The 17,203-nt window shown below is 47.0% G+C and overlaps 1 protein-coding gene across 1 annotated transcript; it reads right to left on the bottom strand.

Moving 5' to 3' along the window:
* Positions 1–296: 296 nt before the first annotated feature.
* Positions 297–6,873, bottom strand: LOC112543175 (uncharacterized). The gene is made up of 4 exons (XM_088151318.1): positions 6,531–6,873; positions 4,516–4,598; positions 3,484–3,610; positions 297–2,487 (listed from the first exon to the last, which is right to left on the bottom strand). Exons 1-4 carry the CDS (start codon positions 6,682–6,684, stop codon positions 446–448), a joined length of 2,406 nt encoding a protein of 801 aa, XP_088007444.1. The 5' UTR covers positions 6,685–6,873; the 3' UTR covers positions 297–445.
* Positions 6,874–17,203: the final 10,330 nt, after the last annotated feature.

Raw genomic sequence — 17,203 nt, 5'->3', positions numbered from 1 at the left:
CATATATATGATTTCTCCTCAGCGTGGATCGATCCATCGATCCATCCATTATCAAGTTTATATGGCCACCCATCTCATGAAAAAGTGACTCTGGGTCGTATACAGTAAAATTAAAAAATATATTAAAAAAGCAATTATTATTAACAAATTTAAGAAACACAAGGCCAAGGGAGAACAGCAGATGTTAATAACAATGGAAACACCTCAGTATCTCACCAGTCCCTTGGGGACCCCAGGCCTGATGGCACAACCAGGTTTTGAGGGACTTCCGGAAAATCAACAGGGATGGAACCAGCCTCACTTCACACTTTTATGGGAAATGAAGGGACCTGCCTCAGTGAACCATTTTCCACACTCACTGCATTTATATTTCTTCCCTGTGTAGCTCCTTCTGTGGTGACTAAACACACTGCTGGTTCTGAAACATTTTCTGCATTCCATACACTTATATGGTTTCTCCTGTGTGGATCTTTTTATGAGAAGTGAGGGAACCTGACTCAGTGAAGCACTTCCCACACTCCATGCATTTATATGGTTTCTTCCCAACGTGGATTCTGTTATGTGTAGTATAACTATGTTTTTCACTGAAGCTCTTTCCACATTCCTTGCATTCATATGGTTTCTCCCCAGTGTGGATCCTTTTATGGGAAGGAAGGTGTTTTGCAGAACGGAAGCTCTTTCCACACTCCAGGCATTTATACGGTTTCTCCCCAGTGTGGATTCTGTTATGTACAGTATAATTATATTTTTGTCTGAAGCTCTTTGCACAGTTCTTGCATTTATATGGTTTCTCCCCAGTGTGGATCCTTTTGTGGGAAGTAAGAGAACTTGAATCTCTGAAGCTCTTTCCACACTCCTGGCATTTATATGGTTTTTCCCCAGTGTGGATCCTTTTATGGGAGGTGAGAGAACGTGACTCAGTGAAGCGTTTTCCACACTGCTGGCATTTATACGGTTTCTCCCCAGTGTGGATTCTGTTATGTACAGTATAATAATGTTTTTGACTGAAGCTCTTTCCACATTCCTTGCATTCATACGGTTTCTCTCCAGTGTGGATTCTGTTATGTATAGTATAATGATGTTTTTGAGTGAAGCTCTTTCCACATTCCTTGCATTCAAATGGTTTCTCCCCAGTGTGGATCCTTTTATGGATAGTGAGGGAACCTGAGTTAGTGAAGCACTTTCCACATTCTGTGCATCTATATGGTTTCTCCTCGGTGTGGAACCTTTTATGGGAAGTAAGAAAACTTGAAGCTCTGAAAGTTTTTCCACACTCCTGGCATTTATATGGTTTCTCCCCAGTGTGGATTCTGTTGTGTACAGCATAATGATGTTTTTGACTGAAGTTCTTTCCACATTCTTTGCATTCATATGGTTTCTCCCCAGTGTGGATCCTTTTATGGGAAGTAAGGTGACTGTTCTTATGGAAGCTCTTTTCACACTCCAGGCATTTATATGGTTTCTCCGTAGTGTGGATTCTGTTATGTACAGTATACTGATAATTTTGACTGAAGCTCTTTGGACAGTTCTTGCATTCATATGGCTTCTCCCCAGTGTGGATCCTTTTATGGGAAGTAAGAAAACTTGTAGCTCTAAAGCTCTTACCACACTCCTGGCATTTATATGGTTTTTCCCCAGTGTGGATCCTTATATGATAAGTGAGGGAACCTGACTCACTGAAGCATTTTCCACACTCCTGGCATTCATATGGTTTCTCCCCTGTGTGGTTCCTTTTATGGGAAATAAGTTGTTTTGTAGAACAGAAGCTCTTTCCACACTCCATGCATTTATATGGTTTCTCCCCTGTGTGGATCCTCTTGTGAATACACAGGTGACTGCTGGTTCTGAAACTTTTTCCGCATTCCATACACTTATATGGTTTCTCCCCTGTATGGATCCTCTTATGGGAAGTGAGGGTACCTGACTCAGTGAAGCACTTTCCACACTCCTGGCATTCATATGGTTTCTCACCTGTGTGGATCCTATTATGGGAAGTAAGGCTTGTTGCAAAATGGAAGCTTTTTCCACATTCCTTGCATTCATATGGTTTTTCCCCTGTGTGGATCCTTTTATGGGAAGTAAGATAACTTGGATTTTTGAAACACTTTCCACACTCCTGGCATGTATATGGTTTTTCTTCTTCCTGTATTCTCTGACATAAAGTAAGAGGAAAGGTCCTTCTGGAGCATTTCCCGCTTTCATTTTGTTTCTCTAGAGCATGGCTTTTGCAACAACCACATAATCCCCATTCATCTCTGAGCATTTTTCCGCACCCTGGACACATTCCTTTTTCTTGGTGATCCTCTTTGGCCCAGAAGACACTGACATCTGCACACTGAAAAGTAGAGCATTTCCCCAGCCCCACTTTTAACTGGTTTTCTTCAGGCCTTTGCTTTCCCAACATCCCTTCCGCAACTTCCTTTCCGCCTTTTGGCAAAGGTGCTGCTGCCTCTCGGCCAGAATCCTCCATCTCCCATCTGTCACCTGCTTGGAACAGAAAAAAAGAAATGTTAATGCAAACTGAGGTGCAAAAGGGATCAAGCACCATTGTTGCATCCCTTATTTCAACATTACCAAACTCCTCCCCTCCCCCAGCTATTCTTCCCTTTAGCATTTTTTGTAAGTCTTCTGCCAGGGCATGTTCAAAACATGCTGCTATGCTTATTATCTGACTGATGTAAGATCTGACATTGGGGTCCCTCTTGCCCTCCATGGTGTAGAAGGCACACCTGAACCTTTGGGGAAGATCATTTCGAGTCTCAGGGTGGGGCACCATCAGCTCAACTGCTCCAGATTCAGTTCCAATGAAGCAGGAGGGACTCTCATATGCTACCTATGTTCAATAGTGGACTTGATGAGGGAGAACAGGTTCATTTAATTTCAATCTGAGAAAGTGGAAGCACTGATGGACTTGGACCTGGGAACTGAGCTTCAGTCTCCTCTCCATGAGGTAGCTCTCCCTTGAAAAAACTGGTTCTCAGTCTGGGTATGTTCATTCATCCTTAGTTGTCCCTGAATTTGCAGGCAGCACTAAGAAAAGAGAAGCCTTGGAGAAAATGGGAGAGCCACTTGGGCGGAAGGTCCCATTTCTTGAGAACCTGGTCCATCAGACAGCCAGTTCTCTAGCAGTTGCATCCTTGTGATAATCCCTGTGTATTAGGACTTCCAAATGTCATTATTGTAGACAGAAAAACATAAAGAAGAAGAGAGCATCTAAGGCTATCTACAAAGTGGGACAGGCAGGATGGGAAACTGGCTGGGATGGGAAACAGCACGGGAGGACCCCTCTTCTCTTTCGGGAGACAGCGTGAAGGTTTTGGCCCTTCTTAACAGAGCGAGTGGGAGGACGAATTCAGATGAGGACACTCTCCTCCACCACAGGAAAAGAGGCCAGCATTTCCCCTGAGAAACAAATCAGCTGCTTACAACTGGCTAGAAAATAGCTTCCACCACAATTTCAGCCCAGAAAACGGAGTCCCTTACTTAGGGAGGCCACGTTCCTTGCGTTTTCCAGCATGACCTCTCGATACAGGGTTTTTTGCTCAAAATCCAGCAGGGCCCACTCCTCCACAGAGAAAAACACAGCTACATCCTCAAAGGAGACAGAATTCTGAAACAGAAACAACACATTCTACGAATGTCCTTATTAAGAAACAGTTGAATAATGTATATGCAATTTTTTTTCCTTAAAGAACAAATCCTGCTTAGGACAATAAGTGACTTCCCTGGGGAAAGTGGGCTTTGCTCCAAGCCTCTGACTGAAAATACATCTGGGATAATCTTTTGTTTGTTTGGCCAATTCTAAACTATGTAATGTGTAGCTATGTAACTTGTTGTAAACGCTTCTACACAGGTGAAACATGATCAAACCACCTTGTTATAGTGGAGACTGAGAAGAAGAAAATTAAATATACTTTTGCATGACTGGTTAAGGATAAAAATGAATCTTTATATGCTTTTACGGATCAAAGCAGTTCAAGGGAGGATAGACCTGAAGGATGACTAGAAAAAGAGTAGATGTTGACTACATAGTATAAATATAAGCTTAAGAGGAAGTTTGTGCATCCTCTTATGCAGAACGGCTTAAACTACAATAAGCAAACTAAATAAGAATTTTAATACAATAAAGTAAATAATAAACTACAGTAGCCTCACTCACCCTGTCATCCTAATTTCTTTCTAGTTTTAACTTCCATACCTGCATGCAATGTACTGAGACAATTTTTAACCTGTGTTCTTTGAGACTGCTGAAGCAGTAATATTACATGCTCAGATATTACATGGTTGAGACCATAATTACAGTATAAAGTACATCCATTCAGCATCCGAGGGAACAGGGCGGCTTTGTATCGTAAGATGGTTCCTCGTGAAATACTGACCTCCACACATGCAGCCCTAGGTGACTTCCTATCAAAGTACCAGGAAGCTGCTCATGAAAGGGAATTCCCCCGTTTTGGACAGCGCTGGATCTCCCCAAATGACTTTTGCAGTTTGAGGAGGGAAAGATCTTCCTACCTTCATTGGAAGCACAGGAGCTGCTATTCCTCCACTACAGACAACAGATGTTTCAGAAGATACCATCAATGTTGTTCTGGTCACTAGGAGGGAGAAAAAAGCATAGGAAGTACTTGTTATAAAAACATCCTTCCTCTATTCTGGAGCCTCAAATTCAGAATGTCTGTTCTTGCACACAAATGTGTATGCTGACTGGGGAACAAGCAGGTATGAGTGCCTTGTGGCCAAAGAACAGCTCATCTGGGTTACTGAGATTGATGAGGTTGTGTGAAAGCTGGGAGGTTATGGAAGCCTAGGGATTGGGATTGGGCTGAAAGGCAGTTCTGTGGAGGCAGGAGGGATGGTGGTTACTCAAGTCTAACTCCACACAGGCCAGGTCTATGGCAATGACAGGAGACTATGAGCTCGGCAGCTTTGCTCATTCTGGAGGTGGCCGGGGAAGAAGGGGGGAACTGGCCGCATCAGGAAGTGAGAAAGGAGGAGCTTCCCCCGTCTTGAAAGAGGTGGAGGAATGCTTCCTCTTGAAGAGGACCTCCCTACACTTTTTTTTTTTTTGTCTGCGCTAAGTCATTGTTGACCCTGCAGTGACTGCTTGGACGAGTCCTTGCAGTTTTCAAGGCAACTGTTCTTCGGAAGTGGTTTGCCAGAGCCTCCTTCCTAGGGCAGAGCCCAGCTGGCGAGCACAGGAGGCGGGGTTTCCGTTGCTTCGCGCCCTTTTTGGGCGCGCACGGTTTTTCGCGCTTACCGGTTTCTACCCATCCCTTCTTAGCAAAGTCAGGGAGGGAGTGGCAGTGTCTCAACTACAAGGCACTTCAGAGGAAGTGGATTATCTGGCGCCATTTTCATTGGGATTCAGGTGAGACCACTGGAGAGAGCCTGCGTTGGTCTCGATGGTGGATGACCACCACCAGCCTTGGACAGCAGAGCGATCCCATTGCATACTTTTAGATCTCTCAATTGTATGGAATGGAATCGATCATGAGGCCTTCTGGGCTGCCTGCAAAAGTTCCCAGCTGGGGACAGTGAAAGGGTCATGAAGGGGCAACCTCCAACCCAATTTGAGAGTGGAGACCACACAATCTCCTTGAGCAAATTTTATTAAACTGCAGAGTTAAGAGGCAGCAAGGCAAAAGCTCATATGGTGAACTTGTTTACATAAATGAAAGCAACACCCCTTAGTGACAAATTCCCCGTCTCTAGTAACCCCAATTCCCCCTTTTCATTATTAGCCTTGACTTTGTTTACTCAGCAATCCTGGAGCAGGTTCAAGGGATTGACTTCCCTGTTCTAGCAACTGTTCCTGGAGTTGTCACTTCTGCGTTTGGCAAGCTGTGTAAGCTATTTATGAGTTTATGCTGTTAGGCCTCTGATTGTTGCATTTTGGGACGGCTGGAGCCATTTTCTTAGGTGAAGCAATTTCTTTGTTAGTTTTTCTCCTTCAGCCAATGAGGGGGGGGAAGAGAGATCTTGCCTTTGATTGATCTAGTATGGGATGCCACAGGTTGTTCTGCTCTCTCTCTATTTATCATTTATATGAAGCCAAAGGGAGATGTCATCTGTCATTCTAGGCTGAGATATCAGCAGCTGATTGCCAGTAAGTCTGTCCAGAACCAGTGGCTCTATCAGTTCCAGTTCCAGTTCTATCGCCACCCAGAATCCCTTGGATTGAAAAACTGAATGAATGAATGATTGTTGTCACCCCACGCAAGCTGGCAGAGCCAGGTCTTTCATCCTTACTGGAAAGCCGGGAGAGTAGGGGCCTGCCACATCTCTGGGGGAGCATGTTCCAAAGGGCAGGGGCAACAGCAGACAGGGCTCTCCGCCTGGGCCCCATCCTCTCGCTGACCGGGTCCACAACAGGCCCTCTCTGCCTGACTGGGTGGGACGGTTGATGTCACTCACGGGGGTGAGACGGTCCCTCAGGTAACCTGCACCCATGCCATGGAGGGCTTTAAAGGTGATGGCCAACACTTCGAATTGGACTTGGAAGCAGACGGGGACCCAACGCAACTCACATAGTAAAGGTGTTACATGTGCCGTTCTTGGGGCACCCAAGATTCTCCATGCGGCCGCATTTGGAACCAGCTGTACCTTCCGGATACTTCTCATGCAATAAAACACCAGAGAGCTCGACTCCGGATCCCCGCAAGCAGATCCCACCCACCCCATGCGGGAGCGCTGAGTCTCCCTCCCCCGTCAGATCCTCGGGGAGACGACCAAGCCTCCGTCGTCCCTCCGCGGGACTCGCCCTTCGGAGACTTTCCGGAGGGTGACGCGAAAACACCGTCAGGAAAAGGCCGCAAAGGGCTCCGGCGGGAGCTCGGGCGACGCGGTCCTGCGGACGGAGGGCGCCGGGGAGCCTCACCTGACGGCCTCTTCCGAGCGGGATCCTCCGGGGAGGGGCCGCCCCCCGCTCCTCCGGGCGGCTCAGCAGCCATGGGGCTCGCCGGCTCCCGGCCCGCGGGAGGGGCCCGCAGAAGACCCTCCCCGGGCAGGAGGCGGAGGCTGGACGCGGAATCTGGGAGCGCCCCCGGAGCAGGGGAGAGGCGGCTCTGCCCCGAGGCTGCCCCGGCCCGACTCCGCCGCCCGAGAGAGGCGCGCGGGGGTTGGGGGGGATGCGCGCCCCGCCTTCCGCGCAGGCCCGCGAGCGCCGCTCTCCCCGCCAGCCGCGCAGCCGCAGCCGTGCACGTGCAGCTCCCGCCCTCCCCGGAAGGGCCTCCGCGAGGCCTCGGAGACTCCGAGGACAGCGAGCCTCTCCCTAGAGGGGCCCCTCGGCCACTTCCGTACCCCGCCCAGGTCCTCCCAGAGCCTGGGGGTTCCTCGCTGCTGACCGGCGAGAGCAGGAGGCGGTTGGCGGGAGGCGGATCCTGCTTCTCTTGCTGGGAAGGAAAGCGGAGCGCACGCCCAAGATGATCGTGGGGAGGACCGGGGGGGGGGGGGGAGGTTTGGAGCTTGAGGGGGAAATTTGGACTTTCTGCAGACAATTAGCTTCCCACCTATAGAGTAGGAGAATATAGAACTTGAATAAGACACCACCAGGAAATCCAAGGCGGAACTGGGAAATCAAAAGGACTTCCCAGAATTCTCGAGAGCTACCTATTTCCATGCCCGAGCCAAGGAGACTATATATATAGGGAGATTTCCATATAATGACCAGAAGATGAGCTTTACATTCCTTTAAATACATGTTTTTATCATGAATCTGAGCCATTTTTCACAAAAAAGGCCTGAGATTTGTGCCTCAGGTATCTTTATTAAAACCCCTTGGCCCCTCCAGAATATAGGGAACAGGAGAATTCTCTTTATAGATAATGCAGCAATAAAACGTTGGAAGTAGAATGAAGTTTGAACTTGGGGAACTCGCAAGCCAGGGTAATCATCAGTGTTCAAACTCTAATTTCCTTTCTAACTCAGGAAAACTTCTGTCAGCTCAATGAGGAGTGGTTCCAACTCTCTTCTAAATGAGAGGATCTCTGATCTGGATGGGATTCCTTATGGGGCTGGATCACAATTCAACCCAACCCAACCCAGATGCTGGACTGAAATTTTCATATTCTTAACTGGGAAAAGCGCTCAAAAACATAATGTTCTAGAAAAGTTTACTATTTTAATTGCAGGAATGAGAGGAAGCATCAATTTTATGAAGAGTTGACTAGAGAATAATTGCACGATGCTCATAAAGTACAAATGAAAGAGACCATAGAGGACAAAGGTTGAAGGAAAAATAACCAGAAAGGGAGTTCTAAACGTGAATCTACCTTTGAAGATGGAAGAGAAATAAAAAAGGGAGGTAGTATAATTAGCATCAAGAAAAAACTAGGCAGGAGGAGGAGCAGTTCTTGAAAAGCAACAAAGTCAAAAGGAAACTAAAGACCTACAGAGCCATAAACAGGGAATGGTGAGTGACTTCCAGGCCCCCCAATCTGATTTATGGTTTATCTACAGTTTGATGGGGAAGCCCTGAGGGGCAATCTGGGAGTCGAACGGGGATTCCTAAAGACAGAGATGGTGAATCGAGACATCTCGGGTTCCTTCAGCAACGCTTTTGCCAAACTCAACGTCTACTCCCTCCGCATCATTCCCACATCATTTCTGTCTCTTTTCTCTGCCTTTCATTTGGAAAATAACAAGAGGAATTTTATTTTTTGTAGCATATTTCACCAATTCTCATTTGCTTTATGCTTTAACCTTCCTGATTACTACTACTTGCTGCCTATTTACTGTTATCACTCCTGCCTTTTCTACACTGTCTGCACAGAAAACACTTCTTCGGCACTTTCTCCTTCTCAGTTGTGTATGTGTGTCCCTCTGAGTCAGTTTTCAACTCCTGGTGACTGCCTGGACTGCACTTTTCTTGGCAAGGTTTTTCAGAAGTGGTTTGCCATTGCCTCCTTCCTAGGACCCAGAGAGCATGACAGGCCCAAGATCACCCAGTTGGCTTTGTGCCTAAGGCAGGACTGGAAATCAGTCTCCCAGTTTCTAGCCTGATGCCTTAACCACTGTACCAAGCTGGCTCTCATCCTGGTTATATCCTCCTTAAAATGGGCAACCAGAACTTAACAAAGTTCCAGAGATTGTAGATGGATGTAACAATCTTGGCAGTTTGGTTTTCAGGATCCAATCTCCCTCTCAAGTACCAGACATGGAGTTATGGTCCTTTTTTTGGCCCTATGCCAAGATCTTTCTCCAACCCCATCAATACATACCTCCATAAAGGGGCTGCTACAACATACATCGTGTCCCACTTCCTTAATTAGAGCCACGTTCTAAGCCCTCTTAGGCCTTAAAGAAAAGCACAGGAGCAGGGATGAGGCACACTCCCCCAGGTCCAGAGTTAGGATTAAAGATTTGCCTGTGTTCAAATACATTTAGATTCACGCCGGCAGCTGCTCATACCTCCCCCCCCCCGGCCCTTCCATTTCAAGTATGGACCCTCTTTCAGCGAATGCGAGGAAACACCCTTTCTCCAATTTACCAATAATTATCTGGGCGGGGGGGAAGTCATCTTCCTCCTTATAACTCTCCTGAAAAAATTGCTGGTATCCTTGTCCCACCAGTGCATGTATAAACAATAGTTAGCTAGAGTTAAGTGTGTTGGAGATTTTACATGGCGCAAAAGTGTATTTAGAGAGGAAGAAGGAAATAAGGAGATTGACATTCATATAAAAGACTTCTGGAGACTTGTCCTGGAGAGAAAGGGAAAAAAAGGTAATCTTTATTTAGAAAGTTAACATGGCAATAGCAAATCCAAGTTTGCCTTAGAGCCGGCATGATGTTTTCTTCATCAAGAAGAGTAAATACAAGAGAAGTGGAAATGTTGACACCCATCACAAATAGAGCCTACTCAATAGGAGGCATCTTCTTGGAGATACGCACATTAAGCATCTGGATGCAAAGGAAGGTCAGAGTGCAGAGTCCTGGCACACTCTCTAGTGCCTGTAATGGTCCAAAGGGAATGATTGCAATGTTGTCTCTTCCAAAAAGGCCACATTCAGCGCACGGTATGGACAAATCCTTGGCATCCCAGTTTGTTTCAAGTAGCCAGTGGTAGTGAACTCTTACAAGACCTTTCCTGTCCTCTCCTTGATCCCTTCCGAGGACATCATACTTCTCTCCCCTTGACCTCACCAGCCAGTTGTTTGTTCCAATCTTCCATCCATCACCAGCAGATCAGGACTGCAGTCTTTTCAGTTCCTTTGCACACTCAATGCATTTGTAGGTTTCTACCCTTTGTACATCTTTTTATGCAAAAGATCCCACTGCTTCCAAGGCACTTTTCACACTCCAGGCATTTATATGGTTTCATCCTTCCATGGGTATAAAGTAAGTGATTGTGTGCAAATCCCTTCTGCGCTCGAGACACTTACATGGTTTCTCCCCAGTATGTGTTCTCCAAATAGGAAACATCCCAGGCCTTGGAGTAGGGTGAATGCAGCCTCTTGTTACAGGTATTTCTTGGTGTATTGTGTATAATAGAGGTGAATATGTGTAGTTCAGGGTTGAACTGTGGAGTCCCTGGGGTTCTCTGAGCTTGGTTCTTTTCTTGCAAATGTTTCATTACCCGGCTAGGTAATAACTTCAGTGCTAAAATGGGATGGGGTTTGCTCTCTATTTATATACTGTGGCATGCCTTGCCAGTGCTGGTGGGGGTAGGGTTTTTTTTGTTTTGCTCCTCTGGAAGTTCCTTGATTAGCAAATGTTTGCTGCTGGATTGTGTGCCTGGTGGTAACCTTTGCTTATCTGGGTGATGACTGCTGGTGAGGTGATCTTCTGGTCTTTTGTCTCTTTTGAATAGTATGTAGATGTTGTTTATCTCTATGTGTCTGAATTGCTGCCTTATCTGAATACCAAGCTTCCAAGAATTCTCTGGCATTTTGGGATTTAGCTTGGTCTAAAATGCTGACAGTTTCCCAGTTAAAACTATGGTTGAGTCTGTCCATGTGTTGTGAGATTAAGGAGTTTTCATCATGTCTTCTGACTGCTAGTTGGTGCTCGTGGATGCGCTCTGCTAGTCTTCTGTCTGTCTGTGTTTTTTCCCACACATCTCTTCTCATTCCCATCCACCTGCTCTGTCAACTAGCAGAATAATTTAAATTCCCTAGATCACTTTCATTCAGAATATAGCATGAATTTTCCCCCAAATTTGTTGTTCTTCCATATTTTTTTTTTATTTATTTATTTTTATTTATTTATTTATTTATTTATTTAATTTCTCCCCCGCCCATCTTCCCCCAATGGGGGAACTCTGGGCGACTCATACAAAACATTAAAACCATAAATATATATAAATACATAAAACATCAATTTAAAAACATTACAAAAATGTTTTACAATCTACATGAAACCGCTGGGTGAGATCATCCGGCACCATGGGGTGAGGTATCATCAGTATGCTGATGATACCCAATTATATATCTCCATCTCAGGTGCCTTAAGTGATGCTGTGACTGCCCTCTCACGGTGCCTGGACACTGTGGGGGCCTAGATGGGGGACAACAGGCTTCAGCTGAACCCTGGTAAGATGGAGTGGCTGTGGATACGGGGAGCCTCAAGATCTAGGAGCTTGTCATCTTTGGTTCTTGACGGGGTTGCACTACCCCAGATAGACCCGGTGCATAATCTGGGGGTTCTCCTGGACTCACGACTCCTTCTCGAAGAGCAGGTGGCAGTCGTGGCTAGGAGAGCCTTTGTGAAACTTTGTATTATGCGGAAATTACGCCCCTTCCTGGATCAGGAGGACCTCCGCACGGTCACTCATGCCCTGGTCACCTCCGGGTTGGATTACTGTAATGCGCTCTACATGGGGCTACCCTTGAAGAGTATCCGGAAGCTACAGCTGGTGCAGAATGCAGTGGCGCGGACAGTTCTTAATGCCCCTAGGAGGGCACATATAACACCACTGTTGCGTGAGCTGCATTGGTTACCAGTTTGTTTCCAGGTCCAATTCAAGGTGTTGGTCATCACCTTTAAAGCCCTTCATGGCACAGGATCAGGTTATCTGAGGAACCGCCTCGCCCCGGTCATTTCAGCCCACCCCACTCGGTCCAGCAGAAGGGGAAGGTTGCAGACCCCACCAGTTAAGGAATTTCGATTGGTGGGGTCTAGGCAGAGAGCCTTTTCTGCTGCAGTTCCCACCCTATGGAACATCCTGCCTCCTGAGATCCGGTGTGCCCCCTCCCTCATGGCCTCCAGGAAAGGGATTAAATCCTGGCTCTGTGGGCCGGAGGGGGGCCCGCACCTGTGGAGATGGCTGGTGGGGTGATGGGTTTGTCTCCCCCCCAGCATCTTACAGGTTTTTAGGGCTAAAATTTATAGGAGGTTTTAGGGCATTTTTAATATATGTTTTTTAATTATTTATAGATTTTATCCATGGTTGGAGGGACCTGTGTTTTTTCTTTTTTATTATTGTGATCCACCCAGAATCACCCGTTGGGGGAGATGGGCGGCATACAAGTTTGATAATAAATAAATAAATAAAAAAGAAAAAGGAGAGTCCAAGAAGATAAAGAATCTGGGGCTAAAGACAGCAGGCCTCCATGGGGCTAGCCATCCCCACGCTTGAAGTATTCCCTCCCCACCCCAGGCCAAGTGGCAGAACCAGGTCTTCAAAGCCCTCCGGAAGGCCAGGAGTGAGGGGGCCAATTGCACCTCCGGGGGCAGAATGTTCCAAAGAGCGGGGGCTACCGCAGAGAAGGCCCGCCTTCTGGACCCCGCTAATCGGAGTTCTTTTACTGAGGGGGTCCGAAGCTTGCAACTCTGAATGTGCCTCCCCCCTCCCTGCCTTTATCCTGAACAGAACTAGGGAGGGTTAGGTCTGAGATGTTTCTTCAATTACATTCCTGCTTTTGACTCAGATTTCTCTTATCAGACCCTTGTCCAGGCTGCGAATCTTCCTCCAATCTCTCAAAGTTATTCTCAGCCCATTAGAGAAACATCCACCTGCTTTTCACGAGTCATGTTTGGAAACATTCCATTAACGTCCTCAGCCTCAGGGAGATCTCTTGTAGTGATGCTCCTTTGTATTCATCTCCCATGGAATTGCCTGCATGTTCTGCTCTCTCTTGGCTGCTCAAGATCTTCTCCAAACGGGACAAACTTGGCTGAGTTTGGGCAGAGCAACCCTTGCAAGGCTTCAGTCCACCAAGTTGGAATGGGAACTTTGCTATGGTCTCCTTTTACCCTCAATGGGGAAAGAAGGGAGCAGCTACAATGGCTTGCAGAGGGTGAAGCTGTGATTCTTTTTAGCACTATATAGAGCAAGTCTACTTCTTCACTACAAGAAGTACAACCTAGCAGACATTAAATGGCTAAATTAACACATGTCCAGTAGTAAGTCTCCTGCAGTTATTTAGCCTTCACTTTCAAGCCATCTCCAGTTTTTGCTGTTAGCTGCTCCTTTGTATTTAGATCTGGCCTCAGAATGATGATGTAGCACTTGGGGATGAAGATGCAGCCCAAGAGGCCAGCACTGGAGGCCAAGATGGAGAAGACCTGCACAGCCACCATGTACTTGCCCTTGGTGCTCAGGTAGGTGGGCACAAAGGAGACCCAGATGCTGCAGAAGACCAGCATACTGAAGGTGATCAGCTTGGTTTCGTTGAAGGCCCTGGGCAGGTTCCTGGCCAGGAAAGCCACCATGAAGCAGACGGCAGCCAGGAAGCCCATGTAGCCGAGGGCCCCATAAAACATGGGGACAGAGCCTTCGTTGCATTGCAGGATGATCTGTCCGGGCTGGGAGTGCATGTCAGACTCAGGAAATGGAGGAGAGGTTCCTAGCCAGAATGTGCAGATGACAACTTGGATACCAGAACAAGAAAGAATAATGGAGTTGGCCAAGCTCTTCCCCAGCCATCTCCTCACCTTGCTCCCGGGCTTTGTCGCCAAGAAAGCCAGCACCACCGTGACTGTTTTAGCCAACACAGAAGAGACGGCAACTGAGAAGATGATGCTAAAGATAGTTTGTCGGAGGAGGCAAGCGGCAGTCCTTGGCTGACCAATGAAAAGGAAGGAGGACAAGAAGGAAAACAGGAGAGAGACAAGGAGGACAAAGGAGAGATCCTGATTGTTGGCTTTGACTAAAGGAGTTTCCAGGAATTTAATGAAGATGACTAAGACAAAGGCTGCAATTAAGCAGAAAAATAGGGCAAGAGAAATTAGGACAATCCCCAGAAGTTCTTTGTAGGACAGGAAGGTTTGGATCTTGGGGATACATCGAACTTGGGCCTTATTTGGATGCTGATCATCAGGACATTTCTTGCAGTCGTCTGAATCTGAAAAGAAAGCAGATGGGGGTTTAGGATATTTATGCCATCTACAGTATCTATAGGAAGTCTTGTTTTCTGCAATGGTTGCATTGTCTGGTCCTCAGAATGTGCATTTTGACAGTAGCCAACTGTAGAGATTTCTACAATTTAGGGCCAGCTTTGGAAGGAACTGAGATAAGAAGGCTATTTCCAGTTAAGCACATTATCACATCCCATTTCTCTAGTTCTTCTGAAGAGACCCAGCCCAAGTGCCTTGATTCTCTATAATCTTTTAGAAGATAAGAGATGATACATTCTGGCTGATTTCAGTCCCATTGCATCACTGTGTTCATTACTGCCAAATGGATTTTAATGGTATCTCTTGTATAGGCCTTTTTCTTCTCTAGGTAGCCTTTGTACACCCTGCATTTATTAATAATCAATCATGGAGGACCTGTGGAAGATGCTATGCCCAATCCTTGGCATTCCCATTTCAGAAGGATTTCAGCTGGGAATTTCAGGGAAGAGAAGGTATGGAAGAAACAGAACCTGGCTTGGATCTCTGTAATGAAGGATCTTGGTAGATAAACAGACCCGGAAAATTGCTTAGGTGAGAGAAGGACTAGAAATGTGCTGGACAGAGCTCACATTCAATTCGTATTTGACATCAGCTAATTCAGTTAAGCCCCTGTGGCCAGGATATGAAAAAAATCAGAATATCCTTAGTGAATCTGAGTGCAGTTCACAAAGTCCTGCTCCTTCTTCTGAAGACACCTGCCTTCCTGAGTGGAGATAGTCCCTTCTGCACACAAGGAACAGCCATAGCAGCAAAGGGGCTTTCCTTCCAGGACCACCTTGGCTTGTCCCGGGCGGCACCTTCCAGTACACCTGGATGGAGGGAGGGCCTAGCAAAAGAAGAAAATGAAGCAAAGTTTATTAGATATTCAAGGCAGCTTTCGATGAGGAAGAGTGTGAAACAGAGGAGCAAACCTGGTGGCTGGGTATAAAACCCAGAAGTAAGAAGTATAAACCTATTCAAAGGCCCCTTCAAACTCCAGGGTTCTGGGAATACTTTGTTCCCTCCTACCCTGGGTATAAGCAATGATAATTTTCACACTATTTCCATCTCAGGTGTGTTTCCCATCCCTTCTCTGTCTCTGATTCTCAAGATTAGAAATGGTTCTGTAGAGAACTATACAGAATGGCAGCTCTTCTTCTCTTATTTATTTATTTTTATTTATTTATTAAATTTCTCTCCGCCCATCTTCCCCCAATGGGGGATTCTGGGTGGCTCACACAAAACATTAAAACCATAAAGATATATAAATACATAAAACCTAAAAATTTAAGCAAAACATTACTAAAGAAGGAGAAAGTCCAAGAAGATGATGGATCTGGGGGTGAAGACAGCAGGCCTCTATGGGGCTAGCCATCCCCACGCTTGAAGTATTCCCTCCCCACCCCAGGCCAAGTGGCAGAACCAATTCTTCAAAGCCCTCCGGAAGGCCAGGAGTGAGGGGGCCAATCTCACCTCCGGGGGCAGAATATTCCAAAGAGTGGGGGCTACAGCAGAGAACGCCGCCTTCAGAACCCCGTTAATCAGAGTTCTTTTACTGAGGGGGTCCGAAGCTTGCCCTCTCTGTGTGATCAGGTGGGATGGGTTGAAGTCATGGGGAAGAGGTGGTCCCTTAGGTAACCTGGTCCCATGCCATGTAGGGCTTTAAAGGTGATAACCATCACATTGAATGGGACCCGGAAGCAGACTGGTACCCCATGCAGCTTGCGGAGCAGTGGCGTTACATGGGCCCTTCTTGGGGTCCCAGAATAGCCTGTGTGGCTGCATTCTGGACCAGCTGTAGCTTCCAGATACTCTTCAATGGTAGCCCATGTAGAGTGCATTGCAGTAGTCTATATGGGAGATAAGGGCATGAGGGACTGTTCGAAGAGCATCCCGATCCAGGAAAGGGCATAACTGATGTACAACCCAAAGCTGTTTAAAGGCCCTCCTTGCCATGGCTGCCACCTGCTCTTTGAGCAGGAGCTATGAGTCTAGGAGGGCCCCCAGATTACGCACTGGGTCTGTCTGGGGCAGTGCTACCCCATCCAGCACCAAATATGACAAAGTTCCGGACACAGGAGCCATTAACCCACAGCCACTCCATCTTACCAGGGTTCAGCTGAAGCCTGTTGTTCCCCATCCAGTCCCTTACAGTCTCTAGGCACCACAAAAGTGTGGTCATGGCATCACTTACCTCACCTGGGATGGAGATGTTAGCATACTGATGATATCTCATCCCATGTTGGCGGATGATCTCACCCAGTGGTTTCATGTAGATGTTGAAAAGGAGTGGAGAGAACTGAACCCTGCAGCACCCCAAAAGGAGGGGCCAAGGATGGGACATCTCGTTCCCTATCACCACTGATTGGGATTGGCCTTGAAGAAAGGAGGTGAACCAGCAGAAGACTGCGCCGCCTGCCCCCAATTCCCTGAGTCGTCCCAACAGGATACCGTGGTCGACGGTATCGAAAGCTGCTGAGAGATCAAGGAGAGCAAGGATGGTTGCACTTCCACCATCCCGCTCCCACCAGAGGTCATCCATAAGTGCGACCAATGCCGTCTCCATTCCATAACCGGGCCTGAAACCTGACTGAAAAGGGTCCAGATAATCAATTTCCTCCAGAACCCTTTGGAGCTGTGATGCCACCACTTTCTTAACCACCTTCAGCCACCAAAAAAGGAAAGTGGGAGACTGGATGAAAATTGTCCAATACAGTGGGATCCAGGGAAGGTTTCTTGAGGAGGGAGTGCACCAACACTTCCTTAAAAGCAGATGGAAACACTCCCTCCTGCAAGGATGTATTAACCATCGCCTGGATCCAACCACATGTCACCTCCCAAGCTGCTTTCACCAGCCCAGGAGGGGCATGGGTCAAGATGGCAAGTG

Source organism: Python bivittatus, unplaced genomic scaffold (assembly GCF_059951505.1).
Source record: "Python bivittatus isolate LINGU-HERP-01145 unplaced genomic scaffold, Pbiv_v1 ctg000650_np1212, whole genome shotgun sequence".
Taxonomy (NCBI): domain Eukaryota; kingdom Metazoa; phylum Chordata; class Lepidosauria; order Squamata; family Pythonidae; genus Python; species Python bivittatus.
The sequence above is the reverse complement of the archived record's forward strand: the minus strand, read 5'-3'. Positions and strand labels throughout refer to the sequence as shown.